Raw genomic sequence first — 26966 nt, forward strand, 5'->3', positions numbered from 1 at the left:
ACCGCATATCTGGACACCCGTCTTTTTGGCCCTAGTACCCTCATACAGCATTTGTGGGCACCCATCTTTTAGGAGTTAAACTACTATGATAAGAGTTGCAGAAACATTACAGAAAAAGAGGAAGATGGGTGGACAGTATCTATCTAGATTTCAAGAAAGCACTTGACAGAGTACCGCATCAAAGACTTCTATGGAATCTGTATCCTCAAAGGAGGAATCCAAGATAACCTGTACTGTTGGATGAAAAATTTTCTCAGAAAAAGGGATATGAGAACAATACTAAAAGGTAATTACTCATCATGGAGGGAGGTGACTAGCAGAGTTCCACAGAGCTCAGTGCTGGAACCAATTATGTTTTTAGTGTAGCCTATATAAATGACACAGATACTAATATTGGAAATGGAAGCTATAAAAATATGTTTGCTGATGATGCAAAAATACAATGGAGAATCACTAACATGGAGAGCTACAAGAAGAATTAAATAAGCTTCATGAATGGAGTGATAAATGGCAAATGGAATTCAACGTGGACAGGCGTCATGTAATTAAGACTGATAAAAGTGGAAAAAGATCAGACTGGGATTATTAGTTAGGAAGTTCAACCCTATACATATCAGAGAGAGGGACCTAGGAGTGATTATCAATAACAGACTAACTCCAGCTGACCACATCAGTGAGAAGGTACTTAACATGTATATACAGTACACTGCTTGCTAATATGAGAAGAGCACTCACATACATAAATGAAGACATGCTGAGAAAGATAATAACATCATTCATCAGACCAACCCTGGAGTATGCATCAGTTGTCTGGAATCATCTAAAAAAAACACATACATAATATTGAAACAGTACAAAGGGCCACTACAAGATGGGTACCAAGCTTAAAGGATCTAAGTTACAAAGAAAGACTAGAAAAACTGAGTCTACCAACACTACAGGAGAGAAGGAAAAGAAGAGACATGATTATGCTATATAAATGCACTTCAGGGAAAGAGAAAATAAACATAAATGAGTAAATAACCTATGGGGAAGCATCAACAAGAGGACACTGCAAAAAACTACATAAAAAGGGAGGTGATACAGATGTAAGGAAATTCAGTTTCCCAAATAGGGCAATTGATCTGTGGAAAGCACTACCGAATGAAACTGTGCCAAAGCAATTCAAAAATTTGGGGAAATGTATGATAAAAGTGATTTAACCCCTTGGTTGCTATAAGCCTCTGAGGTACACCTATCGACAGCCTGCTACAGACCTCTCAGGAGGCACCCTTTGATTTCAAATTTTGCGTCTTTGATTTCAGCAGGAATGCAGTAAGTATCAGCCCTTCCAAGCACAGAGTTGTCACACAGTGGCTTTCTGAGTCACCCAGAGTCACCAGGCACCGAAGGAGTGTGGTCAGTTCTCTCCTTGTCATCATGGAGCACAGAGGTCGAACGTTGCGTTTGCTGCAACCCACCACATCTGGTGAAAGTGCCTGCCGAAGTGTTAGTTGTGGTGCTTTTTATCGGAAAGAAAGGCCTGTACCACCAAGTGACAGTGAATCTAGTGATTCAAGTGTTGAACTGCTAGGAAAAAATGGAAAAATTAGCTTCAAAGACACTACATGGTAAGTGGTGTAGGCCTATTTATGTAACCCCCCCTCAAAATATCCTGCATTGCTATTTAGTAAGGAGGAAAGTGACTGGGAAGACCGTGACAACACTAGTGATGAAAGTGAATCAAGTAAGGGAAATGCTGATTTACAAAGGAATTTGCCAAGCACGGGGAAGGAGACAGAGGGTGAGGGGGGTTACCCAGGCTGCGCGGCCAGCCCTACCAGACCCAAGCATCCATGCCAAACCTCCATGTAGCTCCTTTGTTTCCCATGGGTCAGGTCAGACTCGGCAGAAACTTTATGCTGTCTCAGTATTTTTGTGGGGCTCTGAGTCACCAACATAGCCCCGCATGCCAGCTTCCTCCTCACCTGCCCTTCCACAAGCCTCTTCACCACACCAACTGCTGCTGCACCTGCCACTTCACTTATGTTTACACGGAGTGATGGCAGGAACTTTGTGCCAAGTAATCCCCAGTTTGCTATTAGTGCAGCAGGGCAGACAAAGCATTGGCTTTACTCTCCTGGTGACCGAGCAGTGGATTGCTTTGCGGCCTTCATCGATGACAAAGTGACCAACCTGGTGTGCGAGCAGACAAATTTATATTATGAATTTGTCACACAGGCACATACATTTAGTCTCAGATCTTGTGTCCACAAGTGGGCAAATGATGTGAAGGCAGAGCTAATGACATTTCTGGCTCTGCTCCTCCTAATGCCTCATTAAAAAAAAAAAAAAAAAAAAAAGTCCTAAATGACTACTGGACGAGGGACACTCTCCGTGCAACACATACATTTGGAATGTACATACCACAGAACCGATTCCTTGTCCTTCTTTGCTTCCTTCACTTCGCAGACAACAGGGAGCCATTCGCCAATGACCGACTATGGAAGATAAGGGACTTGCTTCAGTTTCTGAAAGGAAAATTCACCCCATACTTTTCTGCCTTTCAGAAGCTTGTCATCAATGAATCCCAGGTATTGTTCAGAGGGCAGCTTGTCTTCAAGCAGTAAATACCCTCAAATAGGCAGCGTTTTCGGATCAAAATTTTCGTCATGTGTGACTGCCACACTAGGTATGTCCTGGACATGGTTGTTTACATAGCAACGGACACTGACATACCATGGAACAATCCTCTCAGGGTTTCGGGGATTGTCATCAAAAAGATGTTTGGGTCAAGGACACATCCTGTATACCGACAACTGATATACCAGCCCTTCCCTGGCTTGCTTCCTCCTTGCCAATGACACTGGTTCCTGTGGCACAGTTTGTAGGAACCAGAAGTTCATGCCAAACCCCATCAGCTGGCCAACGTAGTGTACAACTGTGTCAGTCAAATCACATCTTGGTGCTAACTTCGCATGACAAGAGAGATGACAATGTCCTAGCAACTGTGCACCAGGGGCAATTGCTAGAAACAGACATAATTCACCATTGTATTGGCCAGAAAAAGCAGAAACCTGATGCTGTCCTTGATTACAAGCTCAACACGAGCCTGGTTGACAAGTGTGACATGCACCTAGGTAGTATTGAGTGCGTACAGAAGTTGGTCTAGTGTCCTTAAAGCTCCTCCTGCATCTTATCGATGTCACCATGCTGAACGCATTTAACCTCTACCTTTTCAACTCCCAAAAATGGCTGAAGTTCCAAGACTTTTCTTACAATGTAGTGTTCCAGCTGCTTGAGAAATACAGAACAATCAGTACTTCTCAAAAAGGGAAGAGGTATGCTGCTGCGCCGGACAGGGTGGCAGCCAAGGATTTCATCCAGTGCCACTATCTTGCTCCTACACCAGCGGGTGAAGGAGGCAGGAAGAGACAAATCACGTGCAACGTCTGCATGCACACCACACAGTAGCAGCTAGTTAGGCGAAAGGTGACAACCTGGTGCCCGGAATGCAAGGTGAGTTTGTGGATTGATGATCCCTTCAGGGATTTTCACTCCCTCATCAACTTTTAGGCAATGAAAAGTGAAGACAAATGTAAATAACTAGCGTAAAATAAGTAAGTGTAAGTGCCTACAAATTAAGTGAAACAAAAGTTATTTGTGTAAGCTATGTAAATATCAAGTTCAGTTTAGTATAATATACCTACATTCAGCATTATTCACTCTTACGTTGTTCTTCACAGTTTATGATCACATAATATTATTCAATTATGATTGAAAAGTTATGATTTTGAAGTGCCCAGTGAAAAAACCAAGGAAATGAATGAAAATATACTTATCATGTTGAGTTTAGCATTATTTACATAAGTTTAGCAATATTCACTATTATGTTATTTTTCATGGTATATGATCACAAGATATTATTCTTATATATCTGTGTAGTCATGATTTTGAAGTACCAAGCAAAAAAAACCAAGGAAAGGAAAATGCACATAAATGGTGAGTAAAGTGAGCTGACGTTACCAAGAATGGAGCAGAAGGCTGGTAGCGTGCGCGCAGGGTAAGTGGCGAAGCGGCCACAGACTCAGAGCAACCAGAAAAACAGCTCAAAATGACCTCTCTTCAACCTGTCCCCACAACACTGTAAAAGGCTCTGCCTCTTCATAAACACACTCATAGGTAAGCAGAAAGGTGCTGACTTCTGACGCATGTGCTTTTTCTTTTCTTTCTTTTTTCTTTTTTTTTTAAATCTCTAAGTATAAACAAACATGAGTTGAAAATGAACGATTTTAGCTCAAAGTAGCCGCACCATGGTATGACGTAGCTCAGAGCCCATCGAAGCCTAGAAGTTAATACACGGAACAGTATGAGCTTGACTCATTCCTGTTAAGATATACAAGTAAGAACACACACACACACACACACACACACACACACACACACACACACACCACATACACACACACACAGTATCTTGTTCAATCCACTGACATCATAAACAGTATTCTTTCTTGCAATACCATAACATCTTCTTCACTGTAGCAGAGTTTTCTTGTTGTGAGGTAGTTAGCCTAATAAAGGTTACATTTAACTCTTCCAGATACACATCTCTCCTCCTGAGTTATGTTAATACAGTGAAAGTCCTCCAATCCGGCCACCAATAATCCGAAAATCCCAATACAGTACTCTGAATTTATCAAGGTGAACTTTTTTGAATTTTTCTGGGCTTTATCTAAAGATTATCTGGCCTGGCTTTGCTCTTAGACTTGGACGTACAGTACCTGCATGCACCTATTCATCTACACGTCTATGCATTTCCAGTGAGTAAAACAATACCCCATATCATTTTAAGTGTTTATTTAACCTGTACCATCCTAGACATTTTTGCAATTTTATACCCATCCAATCCTGGACCAAAAACTGAACAAAATTTTATTGCATAAAACAATCCAAAAGGACATATAAATCATGGAAAAGCAAGAAAAAGTACTCCTTATAGGAGAAATAAGTGCAGGATGGTCGTTCATCGTGTTTCTGGCTCAGTTTCCCAAGCCGTGAGCTATGTTTTCCCACCCAGCTGGGCGGGATGAGAAAGAACGGGGAAGGAGAATGGGGGAATCCCTGTTCTCAATATCCTTCCCCATTGGCTCATATTCCTCCCCAGAAGAGTCGTCCAGGTCTTCCTCTTCTATAGAATCACTAAATGAAGGGACAGAGGGTCCATGTGACAGTTTCAACCGTCTCCTCCAGCCCAATGAGACAGAAAAATGACATGACTTACGCAACATTCTAAAGCTGTGATGGACAATGGCACACTGATGTCACCCAGCCATGCAGAACCAAACTCAGCGTTACAAGTGCTTGTGCACAATGTTGCCAATACATTAAACTACTCCTTAGCAAAAAATTAGCTAGACTGAAGCAGTTAGAGACACGCTACAGTGCTCGAATTTTGCTGTCGGCACCATCACATTGCTGGAATTACTCTAGACATTTTGCACCATCGGCACCATGCCGACGGCGGGATTGTACGGGTTAATGACCATGTACACTCACAATCACTAATTTCTGCTCAGGGGTTCCCCCTTCTCACCCTTACATACCCAAGGAAAATGAGAAAGGGGTACAAAATGAGCTCCATCCACCTCTACCCCAGCTCCCAAACCCTCCCCCATACCCCTATCCCACCCAACCTCTCACTCGTCACTATTAAATGGCTGTTACATCTCAAGCTAGCCTCATATTTTACACTCTTAGTCACATTACTAATACACAAACATAAAAGACTAGGATTTGTAAAAAGTATTCAGTATAATATAACTACGAACACGCTGCAGCAAGACAGTAAAACAAAAACAATAACAACGGCCATCCCAGGTGTCTTGGGTGGATACATCACAACAACTGGCTCACTGTCTCACCAAGAAAGGTGCTTCGACTGAGTGGCTGCGTCCAGCAATCAGCCGGGACTAGAAGGATTATAATACTTCAAGGGAGAGTGGAAAGGTTACAAGAGGATGAGAAAAAGGCAAAGTATAAGAGAGAAGTGGAGGAACGATTGGGCAAATATGAATTGGAGCAGATGGGAGACGTAGAAGGTATGTGTAAGATATTTACAGAAGAAATATGTGCAGCATGTGATGTGGTGTGTGGAAGGGAGAGAAGACGGAGGGGGGTGCAAGGAACAGCGTGGTGGACTGAAGAGGTGAAACAGGCTGTGGCACAAAAGAAGAAAGCATACAATGAATGGATGAGAAATAGGGGCGTGGAAGAAGTTGAGAGGCGGAAGAGAGAGTTATATGTGGAAAGGAAGAGAGAGGTGAAAAGATTAGTAAGAGAGAGTAAGAAGAGAGTGGATGAGGAATTTGGAAGGAATTTGAGTGTAAAGTGGAGGGACTGTAAGAAAATGTTCTGGAGAGAAGTGAAAAGAGTAAGACAGGGTGGAAGTGAAGTTAGCAGGGGAGTGAAAGATAAAAATGGTAGATTACTAGTGGAGAAGGGAGAAAAAGTGAGCAGATGGAGAGAACACTTTAAGGAATTGTTGAACGTAGAGGATGGAAGTAATGCGAGTATAAGTGGCTGGGGAATGGCTGGGAGAAGGAGGGAGGTGAGAAGACAGGAAGAAATCAGTAGGATAGAAGTTGTGGAAGCAATGAAGAAAGTTAAATCGGGGAAAGCCCCAGGAATTGATGGAGTGTGTGGTGAAATGCTGAAGCATGGGGGAGGGATAGTAGTAGAATGGATGTGGAAGATTGGCCTGGGAGGAAGGTAGAGTCCCGGAGGATTGGAAGTCAGGTATAATTATTCCCTTGTACAAAGGAAAAGGGGAAAAAGAAGTGTGTGGTAATCATAGGGGCATTTGTCTTCTTAGTATAGTAGGAAAAGTGTATGGTAGGATACTTATAGACAGAGTTAGAGAAAGAACAGAGAAATTAGTTGGAGAAGAACAGGGAGGCTTTAGGAAGGGAAGAGGTTGTGTAGATCAGATATTCATTCTTAGATCTTTAGTGGAAAAGTTTCTAGAGAAGGGAAAGAAGTTGTATGCGGCTTTCATGGATTTGGACAAAGCATATGACAGGGTGGATAGACAAGGATTGTGGAAAGTGTTAAGAATATATGGAGTAGATGGGAAGTTGTTGAATGCTGTGAAGAGTATGTACGATGGTGCGAAGGCTGCAGTGCGTGTGGATGGTGAACTAAGTGAATTTTTCTCTTTGAAAGTTGGTTTGAAACAGGGATGTGTCATGTCTCCATGGTTGTTCAATCTGTAAATGGATGGGGTAATAAAAGAGGTACAAGGTAGGGTAGTGGATGTTGGAGTGGCCCTGGTGAGAGAGGATAGTGTTTGGAAACTCCCTGTACTGTTGTTTGCAGATGATACTGTGTTGCTGAGTGAAGATGAAGGGGAGCTGCAAGGCTTGGTGGATGAGTTTGAGAGAGTGTGTAAGAAACGGAACCTAAAGGTGAATGTAGGGAAGAGTAAAGTGATGGTCTTTGAGAGAGGTGAAGTTAGTGAATGTACAGCGAGGTTGGATGGTGAGGAATTGGAAAATGTGAGTACGTTTAAGTATTTGGGTAGTGTGATGAGTAAGGATGGAGGTTTGGAGGGTGAAGTGCTTGAAAGGGTACAGCAGGGAAGAAAGGTTGCTGGTTCCTTGAAAGCAGTGATAAGGAACAGGGAAGTGAGCATGGAAGTGAAAAAGTTACTACATGACAGTATTGTGATACCAACTCTAACGTAGGGAAGTGAAGCTTGGACATTGTTGGAAGGACACAAGTCAAGAGTGAGAGCAGTGGAAATGAGTTATTTAAGAGGGGCCTGTGGAGTCACGTGGAGAGACAGGCTGACGAATGAGGATATAAAGAAGCGTTGTGGTGTGGATGTGGATGTGATAGGAAGCGTTATGAGGAACACACTGAGGTGGTCTGGCCATGTGGAGAGGATGGAGGGTGAAAGACTGACGAAGAGAGTGTATGTGAGTGAGGTGGAGGGGGGAAGAGGGAGGGGGAGGCCGAGGATGAGATGGAGGGATGGGGTGGAGAGGTATATGAGAGAGGGGGGTGTGAGTTGGGAGCAGGGCAGTGAAATGGCGGGGGACAGGGCGACTTGGAGGCGATTTGTTTGTGGCCACCCCAAACGGGATTGAGGCGTCTGGCAATAGATAGATAGATAGACACCACATATCTGTATGTGGTTACAGACTGGATCTTAATGGTGCTTACACAAAAGTCTATGTATTGGATACATAGTGTGTATAGGACGCCAATAATCCATTGTTTTGTCCTTGGGATCTTTCATCAAATTAAGAAGAGAGGATGAGAGTGTTAGTGCATATTGCTGTTAGTGTGTGTGTGCGCACGCACTTGTTACGTTCCGAGTTGTGACATCATCGAAAGGGTCTTGCGGTATGCAGGCAGAACCCACTCACTTGGAAGCGTGAGGCCGGTGGGTTCGGTTGTTTCGCATTCCAATACCAGGCCTCATTTGCTGGGTGCTTGCGTGCTTGGTCTCTGTGTCTGCGTGTGTTCTTACCTAACTGTTCTTACCTAATTGTATCTTTACAGGAATGAGTCAAGCTCGTACTGTCCCGTGTCTTAAACCATATTTATACTACATATCCTTAAATTTGTGAATTGTTTTGGCATACACTATTTCATTCGGTAGTGCATTCCACTGATCAATTGCTCTGTTTGGGAAACTGAATTTCCTTACGTCTTTATCACCTCTCTTCTTATGCAGTTTTTTGCAGTGTCCTCTTCCTGATGCTTCTCCATAGATTAAGTAATCATTTATGTCTATTTTCTCCTTCCCCGATATGCACTTATATAGCATTATCATGTCACCTCTTTTCCTTCTCTCCTCTAGTGTTGGTAGATTCAGTTTATTTAGTCTTTCTTCGTAGCTTAGGTCCCTTAAGCTTGGTATCCATCTTGTAGCGGCCCTTTGAACTTTTCAATCTTGTCTATGTGTTTTTTGAGATGAGGACTCCAGACTACTGATGCATATTCCAGGGTTGGTCTAATGAATGATGTTATTACCCTTCTTAGCATGTCTTCATTTATGTATGTGAATGCTATTCTCATATTTGGAAGCAGTGTATACATGTTCCGTACCTTCTCGCTGATGTAGTCAGCCGGAGATAGTCTGTTATTGATAATCACACCTAGGTCCTTCTCTCTTTCTGATGTGTATAGGGTTTTATTTCCTAACTTATAATCCCAATCAGGTCTTTTTCTACTTTTACCAAACTTGATTACATGACACTTGTCCACACTGAATTCCATTTGCCATGTATTACTCCATTCATGAAGTTTATTTAATTCTTCTTGTAGCTCTTTACAAGAGTCTGTGTTAGTAATTCTTCTTTGTATTTTTGCATCATCTGCAAACATATTCAGATAGCTCTCATTTCCAGTGTTACTGTTTATATCATTTATATACACTAAAAACATGATTGGTGCCAGCACTGAACCCTGTGGTACTCCACTAGTCACTTCTTTCCATGATGAGTAGTTTCCTCTTAGTACTGTTCTCATTTCTCTTTTTATGAGAAAATCTTGCATCCAACAAAACAGTTTGCCTCGAATTCCTCCTTGATGGTACAGTTTCCATAAAAGTCTTTGGTGTGGTACTGTGTCAAAAGCTTTCTTGAAATCTAAATAGATACTGTCCACCCATCCTTCTCTTTCCTGTATTGTGTTTGTTACTCTGTCATAGTAGCTCAAAGGATTAGTTACACATGACTTTCCTTCTGAAACCAAACTGTCTTTCTGTTATCATACTGTGTTCTTCTAGATGATTTACCCAAGCTTTTCTTATAAGCTTTTCTAAAACCTTGCTTACAACACTGGTCAGTGATACTGGTTGGTAGTTAAGTGGATTTTGTCTATTTCCTTTCTTGAATAAGGGGACAATATTTGCTTTGTGTGTGTGTGTGTGTGTGTGTGTGTGTGTGTGTGTGTGTGTGTGTGTGTGTGTGTGTGTGTGTGTGTGTGTGTGTGTGTGTGTGTGTGTGTGTGTGTGTGTGTGTGTGTGTGTGTGTGCGCACCCAACACATGAGGCCTGAGGTGGCTGTTGTTAACATATCTGTTTTAATGTCAATGTCATAATGCATTAATTTCTTGCTGCAGCATGTTGATAGTTATATTATATACTTTTAACATATCTTAGTGTTCTATGTTTGTATTAGTAACGGGACCATGAGTGTTATGCATGAAGTAAGCTTGAGATGTAACTGCCAGATAAGAATGACAGGTGGGGGGGGTTGGGTAGGGGCATGGGGGAGGGTTGGGAGCTGGGGTAGAGGCAGGTGAAGCTCACTTCGTCCCCCCGTCCCCTTCCCTGTTCCCTGGGTATACAGGGGTAGGAAGGGGGCACCTCTGGGCAGAAATTGGTGATCGTGAGTGCAAATATTTCTAATGTTCTCAGAGGTCCCTCCCAACAGTCTGAAAAAAACAACAGTCTGAAAGACCCTCGGTCCCCTGCCATTCAGATTACAGGACTTTTACTATATAATCAACTGGTGATAACTAGAAAATTTAAAAATATACATTACTGGATTGAAGGGGATACTGTTTGTTTATTACAGTATATATACACAGCCCCCAACTGCCAGAACAGTGCAAGAATGGCACAAGAGATCGCAAATGACTCTGAAAGAATGACAAAGATTAGTGTTAAGAAGAGACCAAATGCTCACCTGGGATACTTTCAAGATTAGAGAGAGCACGGTCATGTGACCTCATGAGCTCCTGCAGCATGGCAGGGTTGCGAGCCAGTTCCATGGTCTGTCGCAGCATATCTGGATTGTTCAGCATGTGAGAAATTTCTGGATTTCGCTGTAAGGGGAACAGCATCAGATTTATCAAGTGTTATAATAAATACACTATGATAATATAGATCACAAGGGTATTTGAGATGAAGGCTGGGTGGAAGAACTCTTGGGTTACAATATATAGGCACATACAGAATAGTAAGTATATATAAGAGCACATCCATCCATCGTCCAATCCTATGTTGCCCCACAAGGAGCGTAGGTGCCCAGGCCTAGGCAAGTTGGTCCAGACATTTAAGATGAGTGACCAGCTTCACTCATCCCTGAGTGGCATTATGTGAGCAATAAGCCCCAACCACTCCTCTGATGTCAATCTTCACTGGCTCAATCCATTCAGGGTGCAGTAATTACCCATCACACCACCAGGCACCATAATTTGGTTATATGGTTACCACCTAGCATAGAAATTGTTTCCTGGTGTACAGGAAATAAAGCACAGGAAATATTTATAAAGGATGCTTACAATTTAGGACAGTACAGTAGCATAATGCATGCAATTACTAACAATGAAAAGATTAGGGGTGCATCAGAGAACAGTATACAGTACTATCCATCTGGATGAATTACTATATTGTACTGTACCTGGCATTCAAGTTATGATTATGATTGTAACATACTTATGGGCAAATAAGTTAAAATGCATTACTGCAGCTGCTGTTCTGGTTTAACCTGTGGATTGCGAGCCACAGCTCAGGCTGGGACGTGTCACGTTGTGAGCCACAGCTCAGCATGCATTATCACTAACTACTCCACCCCTATGCACACTTACGCATGGAGCTACGCATAGATGGATGGAGAGAGATTTTTTTTCTTTTCACCAGATGATGCCCTAGCTGTTTATCTTCTAGTTTGTAATAAACAAAAAATTTTTTTTTTCACTACTCCCCTATGAAATCTTATGTAAAGAGAGAGAGAGAGAGAGAGAGAGAGAGAGAGAGAGAGAGATTTTTTTTCATCAGATTATGCCCTGGATGTTTATCTTCAAGTTTATAATAAACAAAAACTAAAGAAAAAGAACTTTTTTTCTTCATTTTTTACACACCACGGGGTGGGATAAAAAAAGGTAATTGCGCAATCCATGGGTAAAAACTGGTAACTGATTAACTATAGAGTAATATGTCAACTTCTGTATGTAGCCTTGCACACTGCCAGTGACGGGTAGTGTTAAATTTTATCCATTATTCTGAAAAAATTTGTAATTTCTGAATGGAGAGGATCAGCTTGCCTGCTGGGTCCTTCTCTATCAATAACAAACACTGGTAGGCGAGTTCTTTGATACTGGGAAGGCTTATATTTCAATTTTATTAAATGGTTGGTAAAAATGGAAGCAACATGATCTGCAAGACAGAAAACTATGTTTTAAAGCATGATTAGGATGCCATGAATATGTTACAAAGCTAATAAAAATTCACTGATATACAATGCATATAAAAAATATGCAATATACTGTACAGTATATCATGTAAATCAAATTTTCCACAATTCTAGTTCATGAGACAGTGAGCTAGCAATAGGTGTGAAGGGAGGACAGTGAGTATATTGGTGGACATCAGTTGCCCCTGCCATGTTAGCGACACCTGATCTGTCCCAGTTGGTTACCCAACAACAAACTAATTAACAGATTTAAAAACCTGTCTCACTCATCTAAAGAAGCTAATGAAAGAAACGAACAGAGGGTTTTGCCATAAAACACTTTATCCCAGTTCTTGATCTAAATCTGGAAAATCACAAGGACAAGCATAATGCCAGATTTAATGCCTGCCAACAGATATCAATCACAAGACTCCTGTCCTGGTGTATTTAACTTGTAATAACACTGGCCAACATCTATACAGCAGATGACAATGACACAGTGAATAATATTTTAATGACAGGATAACATAAAATTTCCTAATGACTGAGGACTTCAACGGTGGAGCACCAGGAAGTGGTGGTGAGGATGGTGTGGTGGGCAGTAACCAACTCTCTCTACCTTTCAATGTTTCATAAACAGTTCAAGGAGTGTGTAAAGATTGTTAACCCCTTCCACCCTGATGACAGAACATCATAAGGCTTTATCAACTGTCATCTAGCCAATGTGAAGTAACCCTCCACACATGCATTTTCCTCATATTTCTTTGTGTATATATCCTGTTAATAGTTTAACATAATGTATAAATACTGGGTTCTCATTCTGCAGTTCCACAGCGCATAATAATTTTAATTATGTCATTTATACGGGCTCCAACATTCTTGCATGCATCAGCCCTGATGACCTAATGGCAGCTTTCCACACTATCTCTGGCAGCCTCCCTATTCAGTCTCTCATGCTTGATGTCACACTGCATGACCTCTTCCCAGGACTTATTTGGCCTGCCACTCACAACCCCATCCCGAACGTTCACACTTCTCACCTTCCACACTCAACTGTCATCCTCCATCCTCTCCACATGCCCAAACCATCTCAATCTACCTCTTGCCTTGGTTGGCAGTCCACCTACAAGTAAAACCCTGGTAGGGGTAGTGGCCTCCAGTTTCCCCATATTTTAAATCATTTTACAATGGAAGAAAATTCATGTGTCAACCAACAATGTCAACACAGAAAGCTACACGACTGGCGAGGGACACTTTCACATGGAACTACGACATGCTCACCTTGCAAGTTACCAGTTATAGAAACATCCTTCAAGGCCCTCCCATTTCTCAAACAGAGTGTACTGGCCAACAGGAAAAGGCAACTTCAGCCTACAGTCCATTAGGTTCAAATCCAGATGAGCCCAGAACCACAACAAAAACCAGACAAACTTTTGTAGGACAGTATTTTGTTATAAATAACTATAACTGCCTTTACGGCAGGAAACAAACTGAACATAAAGAATTCACAATTAAACAAAAGATAATATGAATAAAACTTTTCCATAATTATCTAAAATGGCACTGATAAATTACCAGTACAACAGTCACACAAAATTTGTACATTTAAAAGGTAATTTTCACCCACTGCATGACACTTTGTCTACACATAATATTTTGCTAAGTGTACTACAGGATAGTGTAATTATACTGTCCAGCTGGATAGTTCAGTTGAATTTCAGCACCCACAGAGCAAGTATAATTCATTAACAATTGCACCCCAAATACTGACAGGAACTACAATCAATAAATCAACCAAATGTGGGAAACTCTAAAGGAAAAGACAACTAAATTGTATAGGCAGTTCTCTTTATGTCAGGTATGTGTTCTTAAATATAACAATTTATTGTGTACAAGTGAGAGCATTGGCAAACTGGCTTTATAAGGAGCAATGGAAATATAATATGGAATTCTTCTTTGAATTATTATGGACTTTATGGCAAATAAAGAACATCAAAAGAAGTCTGGGGGGAAATAGCAGCAAGTTAGACTATTTTCCACTCAGAAGGACTGATAGAAGGACAGTGAGGGATGTTAAAGTTTTAGGGAGCGACATGTGTGTGCAGCAACACAAGTTATTGATATGTGATGTGGTGCTTAAGAAGCAGGTGATGAAAAAGAGGACCTATGCACCTAGCAGGAAAATATAGAAGTTGAAACACAAAACAGTAAGGGATGCCTTCCATAGTGATATGAGTAGAGTGGTGGCTGAACAGGGAGAGAAGACCTACTGTACTGTATGCACCTAGGAGGAAAATATGGAAGCTGAAACACAGTGAACAATATTTTAATGACAGGATAACAAAAAATTTCCTATGACTGAGGACTTCAACAGCGGAGCACCAGGAAGTGGTGGTGCGGTGGTGTGGTGGGCAGTAACCAACTCTCTCTACCTTTCAATGTTTCATAAACAATTCCTGGAGTGTGTAAAGACTGTTAACCCTTTCACCCAGATTACAGAACATCATAAGGCTTTATCAACTGTCATCTAGCCTATGTGAAGTAACCCTCCACACATGCATTTTCCTTATATTTCTTTGTGTATACAGTATATCTTATTAACAGTTTATCACAATGTATAAATGCTGGGTTCTTATTCTGCAATTCCACAGTGCATTATAATTTTATAATTTATATGGGCTCCAATACACTGGCATGCATCAGCCCTGGTACCAAATGGCAGCTTTCCACACTATCTGTAATGAGATGAGGCGAGTGGAGGCTGAACAGGGAGACACTGATAGATGTGTTAATGAACAGTAGAGACCCCTCAAGAACAACGTCTTGAGAGTTACCGATTCAGTGTGTCGATGGACAAGGGTGCCCCCCCTCCCCCTCCACAAGACATAAAGTAACTTGGTGGTGGGATGAGCAGTTAAGGAGAAAAGATGGCATTTCCGGCAATAGAAAAAGAGTGGTAACAAACGAGAATACTCGGCTGAAATCATAGGATTAGAAAAGAGGTTTTCAGGGAAAAGTGTGAGTCTCACAGAATTTTACCTGACAACCTAAATAGTGTGGAAAGGAAGAATATGATATTTAAGATGGCAAATAAGATGAAGAGGGAGAAAAGGGACATCATGGGTGAGAAGTGTGTAAAGAATAATGAAGGAAAGGAAGTGGTGAACAGAGGGGATATTAAAGACACATGGAGAGCATTACAACTGGTTGTTGAATGAGGAGTTTGACTGGAACAAGGAAGGTTTGGAGCCTGCAGATCTAGTGTTTGGCCCTTGGCCACTGACTGACACTACTCCTGTAAGCATGGCAATCAACAGGATGCAGGCGCGGAATGCAGTAAGTGTGTCTGGACAGACTAATGAAATGTTGAATGCCTCGGGAGATATATGAGTGGGGTTAGGTACTGACTTGATAAATATGATTATTTATGAGTGTGCTGTCCCAGATGATTGGCTGATGAGTGTACAGCAATTGTAAATGTGTACAAGGGGAAGGGTGATGTCCTGGAAAGATGAAAATATGAAGGCATAAAGCTTTTGGGCCAGATAATGAAAGTAATGGAGAGAGTCCTAGAAGGTATGATTAGAGAAACTGTGAATAACGGAATGGCACTCACTAGAGCACATACCTCCAACTAGGCCCAACATGCAGCTGGAAAAAGACTACCCCCCTATAAAAGCAAATTGAAATCTGCTAGATCTGGAATTTTGTACGGATCCATGCCAAACTGTGCACATTTGTAGATACCAACATCCTAAATATCCCTGATTTTTTCCATTAAGTTCCATGCAATATTCACTGAAAAATTTACGAAAATGTTGAAAAACACCCTATCTCACAATGTTAAAGTAAGTGAAAAAAAATTCCTGGATCTGCACCTTTATCCAGATTTGCACCAAAATTTAATGGAGTCTATTCTGGGCCAAGGCCCACTCTTCTACCAAGTTTCGAGGAAATCCGTCCTGTAGTTTTTGTGTAATCTTGCTCACAAACCAACCATCAAACAAACAAACGGACAGGGGTGAAAACATAACCTCCTTGGTGGAGATAATGATGAAATGCAGTTTGGGCTTATGCCAGAGAAAGGGACCACAGATGCCACATTCATTGTTCAACAGCTTCTGGAAAAATACACTGTATAGGAAAGAAAAGGGAATTGTACTCTGTTTTTGTTGAATTGGAGAAGGCCTTTGACAGGGTCCCTAAAGAGGTGGTGAAGTGGACAATGAGAAAGCTTAGGATTGAGGAGTGGCTGGTCAGGATGGTTATGGCTGTGTGTGTGGGTGCTCATACCCAGGTAAGGGTGAATGGAGATATGAGTGACGAGTTTTCCTTGAATGTTGGTGTGCATCAGGGGTCAGTCTCGAACCCCTTGTTGTTTATCATGGTACCTAAAGCCCTCTCATGTGTCTTCAGATATGGACTCCCATGGGAGATGGTAAATGCTGATGATTTTGTGTTGATTCCAGAGAATGAAAGGGAGGCAGAGGAAAGATTTAGGAAGTGGAGAAATGGTATGAGGCACAAGGGCTTACGAGTAAATCCAGATAAAATAAAACAAAAGTGACGATATCTAGGGCTGGAGGCAGTACTGTCAAAGAAGAGGGAGTGCCCATGTGCAATATGTGTGGGAAGTAATTCCTTCTTATGCAGTGATCTGATAAGTGAGTGCGTACGAGATGTGGTGGTATTAGAGGCAGACTACAAGATAATGCTGATTTCATGTTTGTGGTGCATTGGGGAGAACATGAGAAGACTGTCAGGTGTGAAAGGACTGAACTTGCTGACGAGTCTCTTGAGTGTGTAGAAGGGTTTTGTTGTTTAGGAGATATGCTATGTGCTGGAAGTAGGGTTGGAGGTAGCTCTGTGGCTAGAGTAGGGAGTGGCTGGAAGAAGTTCATGGTGCTGTTGCCTCTCCCAACAGTGAACGGGCTCTCCCTCCAAGCTAAGGGCTCTTTATATACAGCATGTGTTAGGAATGTAATGCTATATGGTAGTGTGACTGGGCAGTAAAAGAAGAGGATATTCACTGGCTCAAACATACAGAAAAGACAACGACTGGGTGGATGTGCAGTGCATCCCTGAGTGCAAGGCTTTGGGGTGGTTGGTTTGTGATGGAAGAGTCGAAAGGTAGGATAGGACTGGTGTGTATTAGTGTTGTGATGAGTAGGGGTAGACTGAGGTGCTTATGGGCATGTGGAGAGGATGAGGGATGATAACTGTGCAGAAAGTGAGAAGTATTAACATTAGGGGTAAGGTTACAAGAGGTGGACTGTAAAAGACCTGGGATGAGGTCATTCAGCGTGACCTCAGGGATAAGGAACTGAATACGGAGGTTGCTAGAAATTGAGCAGCATGGAAAGCTGACATTTGGTGACCAAGGCTGACACATGCAAGCATATTGGAACCTTCAAAAACGAGACAAAACGAAAAGAAACTACTGTGTTTATAAGGAAGACTTACTTTATATTGTGCAGTCTACAAAGGATAACAATATAAAGTCATGCCAAACCTCCATGAGTTGCTGCATCTGAGGGTTCGATGTGATGATGGCGCGCATATAATCAGGATTATTCATTAGCTGCTGCACAAAAGGGTTGTCCATTATCTGCCTCATCATTTCCGGATTGCTTAACATTTCACGTTGCATCTGCTGCTGGAGTTCCTGAAAGTTTGGGTTGCCTAGTCCCAGTCCACCTAGGCCCAAGCCACCCAATCCACCCAAGCCTCCCAGTCCACCCAAACCGGCAAATGGATTGTTGGCAGAGTTGGCCTGGTTGTTGGCACTTGTGTTGGGTGATGCGGAGGTTGAGGTTGTGGTGCCAGAAGATGCACTTGTTGTAGTAGCACCAGTGCGATTATTAGGTTGTGACGCTGCCCCTGGGCCACTCTTGATCACTAAATGTACAGTTAAACCATCCTTGATATTGTGTTGTTTTAGCTGCTCACCTGAAAACATACGAACTTGTACACAGTGTACTGTACTTTAAATTGGCCTAAAACTGTCATCTCCCCAAACCTGAATCAGTTGTAACATGAGTTTAACACTGACCATGTGGTGTTCATCACAAATGAGGTATGATACAAAAGATGTAGAGCTGTTTTGCTATCCCATCCTGCCACTGAACTATGGGAAATTAGCTGCAAAAGGAACAAAAAATCCTGCCAAGTTAAGGTCAATGAACCATAATTATCTTACATATCAGCAACATCACATTAAGTAATACAATACTCTTCACCAAAAGCAAGCTTCTGGAAAGTACTGAAGTACATTCAACATAATACACTGGTCTTTCCCATCCTCATATTCCACCAATGATTCTAAAACTATATTCCAACAAACACCAATTATTTTACCTAATTCAACTGAGGGCCTTCAACCACTGGTATGCACAGACACTTTGATGGGTAGGAGCTCTATATAAGAAATGGGGGGCAAGTCTGGGTGCTCTCTCTCTCTCTCTCTCTCACACACACACACACACACACACACACACACACACACACACACACACACACACACACACACACACACACAAATACAGTATAAAGGACAAAGAACATTATATACATATATATATATATATATATATATACACACACACACACACACATATCTATATATATATATATATATATATATATATATATATATATATACAGTATATATATATATATATATATATATATATATATATATATATATATATATATATATGTATTATGATAAGTGTCATCATATGCAGTAGTAGAGTAAGGATTTGAATATGATTTTATTTACAGTACAGTTTTTTATATGGATTTATGAATACCCACTGGGGGTATGGGGGTTTTTCAAGAATACTCCCCCAGTATCCCTGTTTGTCGTAAAAGGCGACTAAAAGGGTTGGCGGAGGGTTAGTGCCCCTCCCCGGAATACAACAACAAACTAAAAAAACAAACAACAAGCCTCGAACAAGGACTGACCAAACGATGACGACCCAGGACCGGACAAAGGACTTGGTAATGGCTACGTGGAATGTAAGAGGAGCGAATGATGAGGTGAAAGAGAGAGAGAGTGTCCAGGTGCTTGAGGGTGCGAAAGTGGATGTACGTGGAATAACTGAAACAAAATGGAGGGGAGAAAGTGTGAGAGAATAGGAGTATGGATGGGGTATATGTGCAGGAGTAGGTGAGAATGAGAGGGCAAAGGAAGGAGTATGTATAGTTGTGAGTAAAAGATGGAAGAGGAGCATAAGACAGTATGGATCAGTTGGGTCAAGGATTGTGTGGGTAAAGTTGAAAGTTGGAATACAAATGTGGGCGATTGTGTGTGTGTATGTGCCAACACAAGATCATGCTAGAAGAGTGAGAGAAGAGTTCTGGACAAATGTGGAAGTGTGCATGGAAAAGTTTGGAAGGAATGAGAGAGTGTTTTTGCTTGGTGATATGAATGGTAAAGTTGGGAATGTGAAGGTGGATGGAATAGTTGGTGAGTGGGGTGTGCCTGCTGAGATAGATGAGAATGGGAGTGCGTTAGTGGACATTTGTGCCGGGAGGGGGTTGGTGATAGCCAATACCCTCTTCAGGCATAAAATGATCCACAGGTATACATGGCGAGTGATGAGAAGGGTGGGTGGTGAACTGAATGAAAGGAAGGCAATGATTGATTATGTGTGTGTGGATGAAAGGATGCGAAGATGTGTAATGGATGCAAGAGTGTATAGAGGTTGGGGGAGTGGACTTTCTGACCACTACTTGGTGGTGGCCAGAATTAAAATTCAAGTAAGATGGAGTAATAGAAGAAGGGAAAGACGAGAGGAAGGAGTAGTTGCAAGGAGAGTGGAAAGGTTACAAGAGGATGAGAAAAAGGCAAAGTATAAGAGAGAAGTGGAGGAACGATTGGGCAATTATGAATCGGAGCAGATGGGAGAAGTGGAAGGTGTGTGTTGGATATTTACAGAAGAAATATGTGCAGCATGTGATGTGGTGTGTGGAAGGAAGAGAAGACGGAGGGGGGTGCAAGGAACAGCGTGGTGGACTGAAGAGGTGAAACAGGCTGTGGCACAAAAGAAGAAAGCATACAATGAATGGATGAGAAATAGGGGCGTGGAAGAAGTTGAGAGGCGGAAGAGAGAGTTATATGTAGAAAGAAAGAGAGAGGTGAAAAGATTAGTAAGAGAGAGTAAGAAGAAAGTGGATGAGGAATTTGGAAGGAATTTGAGTGTAAAGTGAAGGGACTGTAAGAAAATGTTCTGGAAAGAGGTGAAAAGAGTAAGACAGGGTGGAAGTGAAGTTAGCAGGGGAGTGAAAGATAAAAATGGTAGATTACTAGTGGAGAAGGGAGAAAAAGTGAGCAGATGGAGAGAACACTTTAAGGAATTGTTGAACGTAGAGGATGGAAGTAATGCGAGTATAAGTGGCTGGGGAATGGCTGGGAGAAGAAGGGAGGTGAGAAGACAGGAAGAAATCAGTAGGATAGAAGTTGTGGAAGCAATGAAGAAAGTTAAATCGGGGAAAGCCCCAGGAATTGATGGAGTGTGTGGTGAAATGCTGAAGCATGGGGGAGAGATAGTAGTAGAATGGATGTGGAAGATGTGCAGATTGGCCTGGGAGGAAGGTAGAGTCCCGGAGGATTGGAAGTCAGGTATAATTATTCCCTTGTACAAAGGAAAAGGGGAAAAAGAAGTATGTGGTAATTATAGGGGCATTTGTCTTCCTAGTATAATAGGAAAAGTGTATGGTAGGATACTTATTGACAGAGTTAGAGAAAGAACAGAGAAATTAGTTGGAGAAGAACAGGGAGGCTTTAGGAAGGGAAGAGGTTGTGTAGATCAGATATTCATTCTTAGATCTTTAGTGGAAAAGTTTCTCGAGAAGGGAAAGAAGTTGTATGCGGCTTTCATGGATTTGGAGAAAGCATATGACAGGGTGGATAGACAAGGATTGTGGAAAGTGTTAAGAATATATGGAGTAGATGGGAAGTTGATGAATGCTGTGAAGGTATGTGTGATGGTGCGAAGGCTGCAGTACGTGTGGATGGTGAACTAAGTGAATTTTTCTCTTTGAAGGTTGGGTTGAAACAGGGATGTGTCATGTCTCCATGGTTGTTCAATCTGTACATGGATGGGGTAATAAAAGAGGTACAAGGTAGGGTAGTGGATGTTGAAGTGGCCCTGGTGAGAGAGGATAGTGTTTGGAAACTCCCTGTACTGTTGTTTGCAGATGATACTGTGTTGTTGAGTGAAGACGAAGGGGAGCTGCAAGGCTTGGTGGATGAGTTTGAGAGAGTGTGTAAGAAACGGAATCTAAAGGTGAATGTAGGGAAGAGTAAAGTGATGGTCTTTGAGAGAGGTGAAGTCAGTGAACGTATAGAGAGGTTGGATGGTGAGGAATTGGAAAATGTGAGTATGTTTAAGTACTTGGGTAGTGTGATGAGTAAGGATGGAGGTTTGGAGGGTGATGTGCTTGAAAGGGTACAGCAGGGAAGAAAGGTTGCTGGTTAGCGAGGTTGGATGGTGAGGAATTGGAAAATGTGAGTATGTTTAAGTACTTGGGTAGTGTGATGAGTAAGGATGGAGGTTTGGAGGGTGAAGTGCTTGAAAGGGTACAGCAGGGAAGAAAGGTTGCTGGTTCCTTGAAAGCAGTGATAAGAAACAGGGAAGTGAGCATGGAAGTGAAAAAGTTACTACATGACAGTATTGTGATACCAACTCCAACGTACGGAAGTGAAGCTTGGACGTTGTTGGAAGGACACAAGTCAAGAGTGAGAGCAGTGGAAATGAGTTATTTAAGAGGAGCCTGTGGAGTCACGTGGAGAGACAGGCTGACGAATGCAGATATAAAGGAGCGTTGCGGTGTTGATGTGGATGTGATAGGAAGCGTTATGAGGAACACACTGAGGTGGTTTGGCCATGTGGAGAGGATGGAGGGTGAAAGACTGATGACGAGAGTGTATGTGAGTGAAGTGGAGGGGGGAAGAGGGAGGGGGAGGCCGAGGATGAGATGGAGGGATGGGGTGGAGAGGTATATGAGAGAGGGGGGTGTGAGTTGGGAGCAGGGCAGTGAAATGGCGGGGGACAGGGCGACTTGGAGGCGATTTGTTTGTGGCCACCCCAAACGGGACTGAGGCGTCTGGCAATAGATAGATAGATAGATGAATATTAATGTTATTCAGAGTATTATTTTCTGAATATTATGGCAGCTGTGATATTATTCTGCCAGTGTTTTTGATATTGTGCAACATGACCAATATACAGTATAGTATAGCATGAACTTAGTATGCATTAATATTACTGTACTTTTAGGCTGTGGTATAGATTTAAAGTTTTTATTTTTCTGTATATTATAGTAACAGTGGCTTGGTGTTCCTTTTTCCAAGTCATTGTGCATAGAGTCAAAGTCCAGGCTGAGATTTTAACATTGTTATAGATCCTATTATACATTTTTTTTTTCCTTTTCTCAACAGCTTTCAGCAACTGTTGAGAAGTAATTTGCTGATTTGGCACTTGGTTTAGCTTCCAGTCCATAGAAAACATCAGCTGTATCATGGCCAGTGTCAGTACTATATTTCTTGATCTTGCAAAGCTTAAACCAGTTTTCACAAGGTTGAAATACTAGCTGAATGGCAAAAGTGCTTGTCTGTCTGTTGCCGAATGTCTTAATCCCATGAGGTGTGGCTACAAACTAATTACCTTGTCACCTTGTCCTCCCCTATCCGCCTGCCCTTTCCCCAACTTGCACCTTCCACAAGTATGGAAAAAGATATATCTATATTTTGGAACACATCCCATCTTATACATTCATCTTCCTACATTTATCTTTATCCACCCAAAAGGTAGTTATTTATTTTTTTTTATGTATATACACATCAGAAAGTATATTTTATTTTACCGCATTCTTTCCTTTACAGGTGGCTTTACATTGAGTGACAAGCCAAATGGTTTCCTGTAAGCCAAGAAACCATTTACAACGCTGGGTGGTAACCATATAACCAAACCATACGTGCTCCCTACGTGTCAACAAGTGGGTTGGTGGAGGGTTAGTGCCCCTCCCCGTAAAACAAATAACTCAAAGTCAAATGGCCACCCCTTACGGGATTATGGTGTCTGGCAGCAGATAGATAGATACATATATATATATATATATATATATATATATATCACTAAAACCCAAAAGGGTTTAAGGGTAAATGCAGATAAAACAAAAGTGTTGATATCTAGGGTTGGTGGTGGTACTGTTAAAGATGAGGGAGAGTGGCCATGTGCAGTTTGCCACAAGGGCGTGGGAAGTAATTCCATCTTGTGCGGTGTGTGTGATAAATGGGTGCATAAGAGATGTAGTGGTATCAGAGGTAGACTGCGAGATAATGCTGATTTTATGTGTACAGCGTGCCGGGGTGAGCAGGTGGAGATCGTCAGACGTGAAAGGATTGAACTTGCTGGTGAATCTCTTGAGTGTGTGGAAGAGTTTTGTTATTTGGGAGACATGTTGTGTGCTGGAGGTGGGGCTGGAGCTAGCTCTGTGGCTAGGGTGAGAAGTGGTTGGAAGAAGTTCAGGGAGCTCTTGCCTCTCCTGACATTGAGAGGGCTCTCCCTACATGCTAAGGGGTCTTTGTATGCAGCATGTGTTAGGAGTGTAATGCTGTATGGCAGTGAGACCTGGGCAGTGAAGGAGGAAGACATTCGCCGGCTCAGACGTACAGAAATGACAATGATTAGGTGGATGTGCAGTGAGTCCCTGCGTCCAAGGCCTGGAGGGGCTGGGTTTACAATGGAAGAGTTGAGAGGTAGGATGGGACTGGAGTGTATCAGTGTTGTGATGAGGAGAGGTAGATTGAGGTGGTTTGGACATGTGGAGAGGATGAGGGATGATAATTGGGTGAAGAAGGTGAGAAGTGTTAATATTGGGGGTGGGGTTATGAGGGGTAGACCGAGAAAGACATGGGACGAGGTCATTAAGTGTGACCTTAGGGTTAAGGGACTGAACAGGGAGGCTGCAATGGATCGTGCAGCGTGGAGAGCCGCCATTAGGTGACCAAGGCCGACACATGCAAGCATGTTGGAGCCTTTAAAAACGAAAACGAACTAAAAAGAAGAATATGATATTCAAGGTGGCAAATCAGATGAAGAGGGAAAACAGGGATATCATATGTGAGCAGTGTGTGAAGAATTATGAAGGGAAGTTGGTGGTGAACAGAGAGGATATTAAAGACACCTGGAGAGGCCATTAAAACTGGTTGCTGAATGAGGAGTTTAACTGGACCAGGGAGAGATTTTTAGGCCATGATGATGGCAAAAGTATTGTACTAATATGTTAGCCAATAAAGCTGAAATGATTTTCTTCCTTTTATATATATATATTGTTGGAGGGACACAAGTCAAGAGTGAGAGCTGTGGAAGTGAGATATTTGAGAGGAGCATGTGCAGTCACATGGAGAGACAAACTTTCAAATGAGGATGTGAAGAAGCATTGAGGTGTGGATGTGGATGTGACAGAAAGTGTTAGGAGAAACACACTGAAGTGGTTTGGCCATGTGGAGAGGATGGAGAGTGAGAGACTGATGAGGAGAATGTATGTGAGTGAGGTGGAGGGGGACAGGGGGAGAGGGAGGCCAAGGATGAGATGGAGGGATGGAGTGGAGAGGTATTTGAGAGAGAGGGGTGTGAGTTGGGAGTAGGGTAGCTAAATGGCAGGGGACAGGGTGACGTGGAGGTGATTTGTTTGTGGCCACCCCATACGGGATTAAGGCATCTGGCAATATATATATATATATATATATATATATATATATATATATCATATTATATATATATATATATATATATATATATATATATATATCATATATATATATATATATATATATATATATATATATATATATATATATACTGTATGTATATATACAGTAAAAGTCTTCTAATCCGGCCACCAATAATCCGAAAATCCCATTACAGTACTCCGAATCTGTCAAGGCGTAATTCTTTGAAATTTTCTGGTCTTTTTTCCAAAATTTTCTGGGCTTTGTCTAGGGATTTTTCTGGCTTGGGCTTGCTCTTTGCCTTCGATATACCTGGCTGTAACTCTTCATCAACAGTTCTATGCATTTCCGGTGAGTAAAACAATAACCCATATCACTTTAAGTGTTTATTTAACGATCATGAACAGTCACGATCATTAATTTCTGCTCAGGGGTGCCCCCTTCCTACCCCTATATACTAAGGGAAGACAGAAAGGGGAGACAAAAGGAGCTCCACCCACCTCTACCCAGCTCCTAACCCTCCCCCATACCTTTACTCCTCCCAACCCCTGACTTGTCATTCTTAACTGGCAGTTATATCTCAAGCTAACCTCATATTTTACACTCATAGTCACATACTAATACATAAACAATCCATCCATCCATCATCCAATCCTACGTTGCCCCATGAGGAGCGTAGGAGCCCAGGGCTAGGCAAGTTGGTCCTGACATTTAAGATAAGTGACCAGCCTCACTCATCCCTGAGTGGCATTATGTGAGCAATAACCCCAACCATCCCTTGGATATAATCCTTCACCAGCTCAATTTGACTAGGGTACCGCAATTACCCACTAAACCACCAGGTGCCATAATTTGGTTATAAGGTTACCACCTAGCATAGTAAATGGTTTCCCGGTGTACAGGAAACCATTCGGCTAGTCACTCAGTGTAGAATCACTCATGGGCAGAAGGAACAGGAAAGAATGAAGGAAAGAAAGACAAAAGAGGGAGTGTAAAGTCACCAGTAGGCAGAAGAACGAGGAAAGCATGAAGTAAAGAGAGATAGAAAAAGATGGAAGAAAAAGAGGGAGGAGAGGAAAGGGCAGACACCCAAGAGCAGCACTACATCAAGTGAGTGGATGGTGAGCACCCCCACCCACCACCAACAAACTATACATAAACATAAACATACATAAACAAAACAAGATTCCCCCCCCCCCCGAGGATCAAGGTACCAAAGGCCATGAGCTGTAAAAGTATACAACTATGAACATCAGGGTTATAACTTTTTAATTATTTTTAAAATAAAAGTTAGCCTTTATCATAAATTAATGAACTTTTATTTAAAAACAAAGAAAAAAGCCCTTATTCCCCTCAGTTTTAAAAGAGGGTCATCCCCAAATCAAAAAATGGATTGCCATATATTGAGCGTCACCACACGCAAGTTTTATCACTTTCTTAATCTTTATTTAGTTTTTTTATAACTTCACAGAAGATTTTAGAACTATTCAGAACTTTTTAGAAGTCTGTAACATTCTAGTATGGTTTAACATTATTTAGAACATTCTAGAATCTAAATATTATAAAATGGGATGCAGCTTTCAGCATCTAACAGTTATCTTTGCAGTTTGCAGGTGAACAGTCAGCAAAATAATTGCTTAGTATGTTACTGTTATATATTATCATGGGGAAAGGAAAAATATATTTAGGGTGGCAGGTCAGGTGAAGAGGGATAATCGGGATATCATAGGTGAGCAGTGTGTGAAGAATGATGAAGGAAGGGTAGTGGTGAACAGTGAGGATATTAAAGATGCATGGAGAGAGCATTATAACCGGTTGTTGAATGAGTTGTCTGACTGGGACAGGGAAGGTTTGGAGCCAGCAGATCCAGTGTCTGGCCCTTGGCCTTTGATTGATACTGCTACTGTGAGTGAGGCAATAGGCAGGATGAGGGCGGGGAAGGCAGCAGGTGTGTCTGGGTTAACTGCCGAAATGTTGAAGGCCTCAGGCGATATAGGGGTGAGTTTAGTCACTGACCTGATAAATAAGATTATTTATGAGTGTGTTGTCCCAGA

The 26966-nt window shown here is 41.9% G+C and overlaps 1 protein-coding gene across 3 annotated transcripts in view; it reads right to left on the reverse strand.

Moving 5' to 3' along the window:
- Ubqn (ubiquilin) overlaps positions 1 to 26966 on the reverse strand; it is a 109564-nt gene that overhangs the window by 64741 nt on the left and 17857 nt on the right. For all 3 annotated transcript variants that reach the window (XM_080283674.1, XM_080283675.1, XM_080283676.1), the window contains exons 3-4: positions 17683 to 18119; positions 10683 to 10821 (exon numbers count right to left, since the gene is read on the reverse strand). In XM_080283674.1, coding sequence (XP_080139800.1) covers positions 10683 to 10821; positions 17683 to 18119 — 576 coding nt within the window. The remainder of the gene's footprint in view (positions 1 to 10682; positions 10822 to 17682; positions 18120 to 26966) is intronic.

The sequence above is a fragment of the Coenobita brevimanus genome, chromosome 98 (assembly GCF_032717465.1).
Source record: "Coenobita brevimanus isolate Jiangsu-jjx chromosome 98, ASM3271746v2, whole genome shotgun sequence".
NCBI classification, from domain to species: Eukaryota; Metazoa; Arthropoda; class Malacostraca; order Decapoda; family Coenobitidae; genus Coenobita; species Coenobita brevimanus.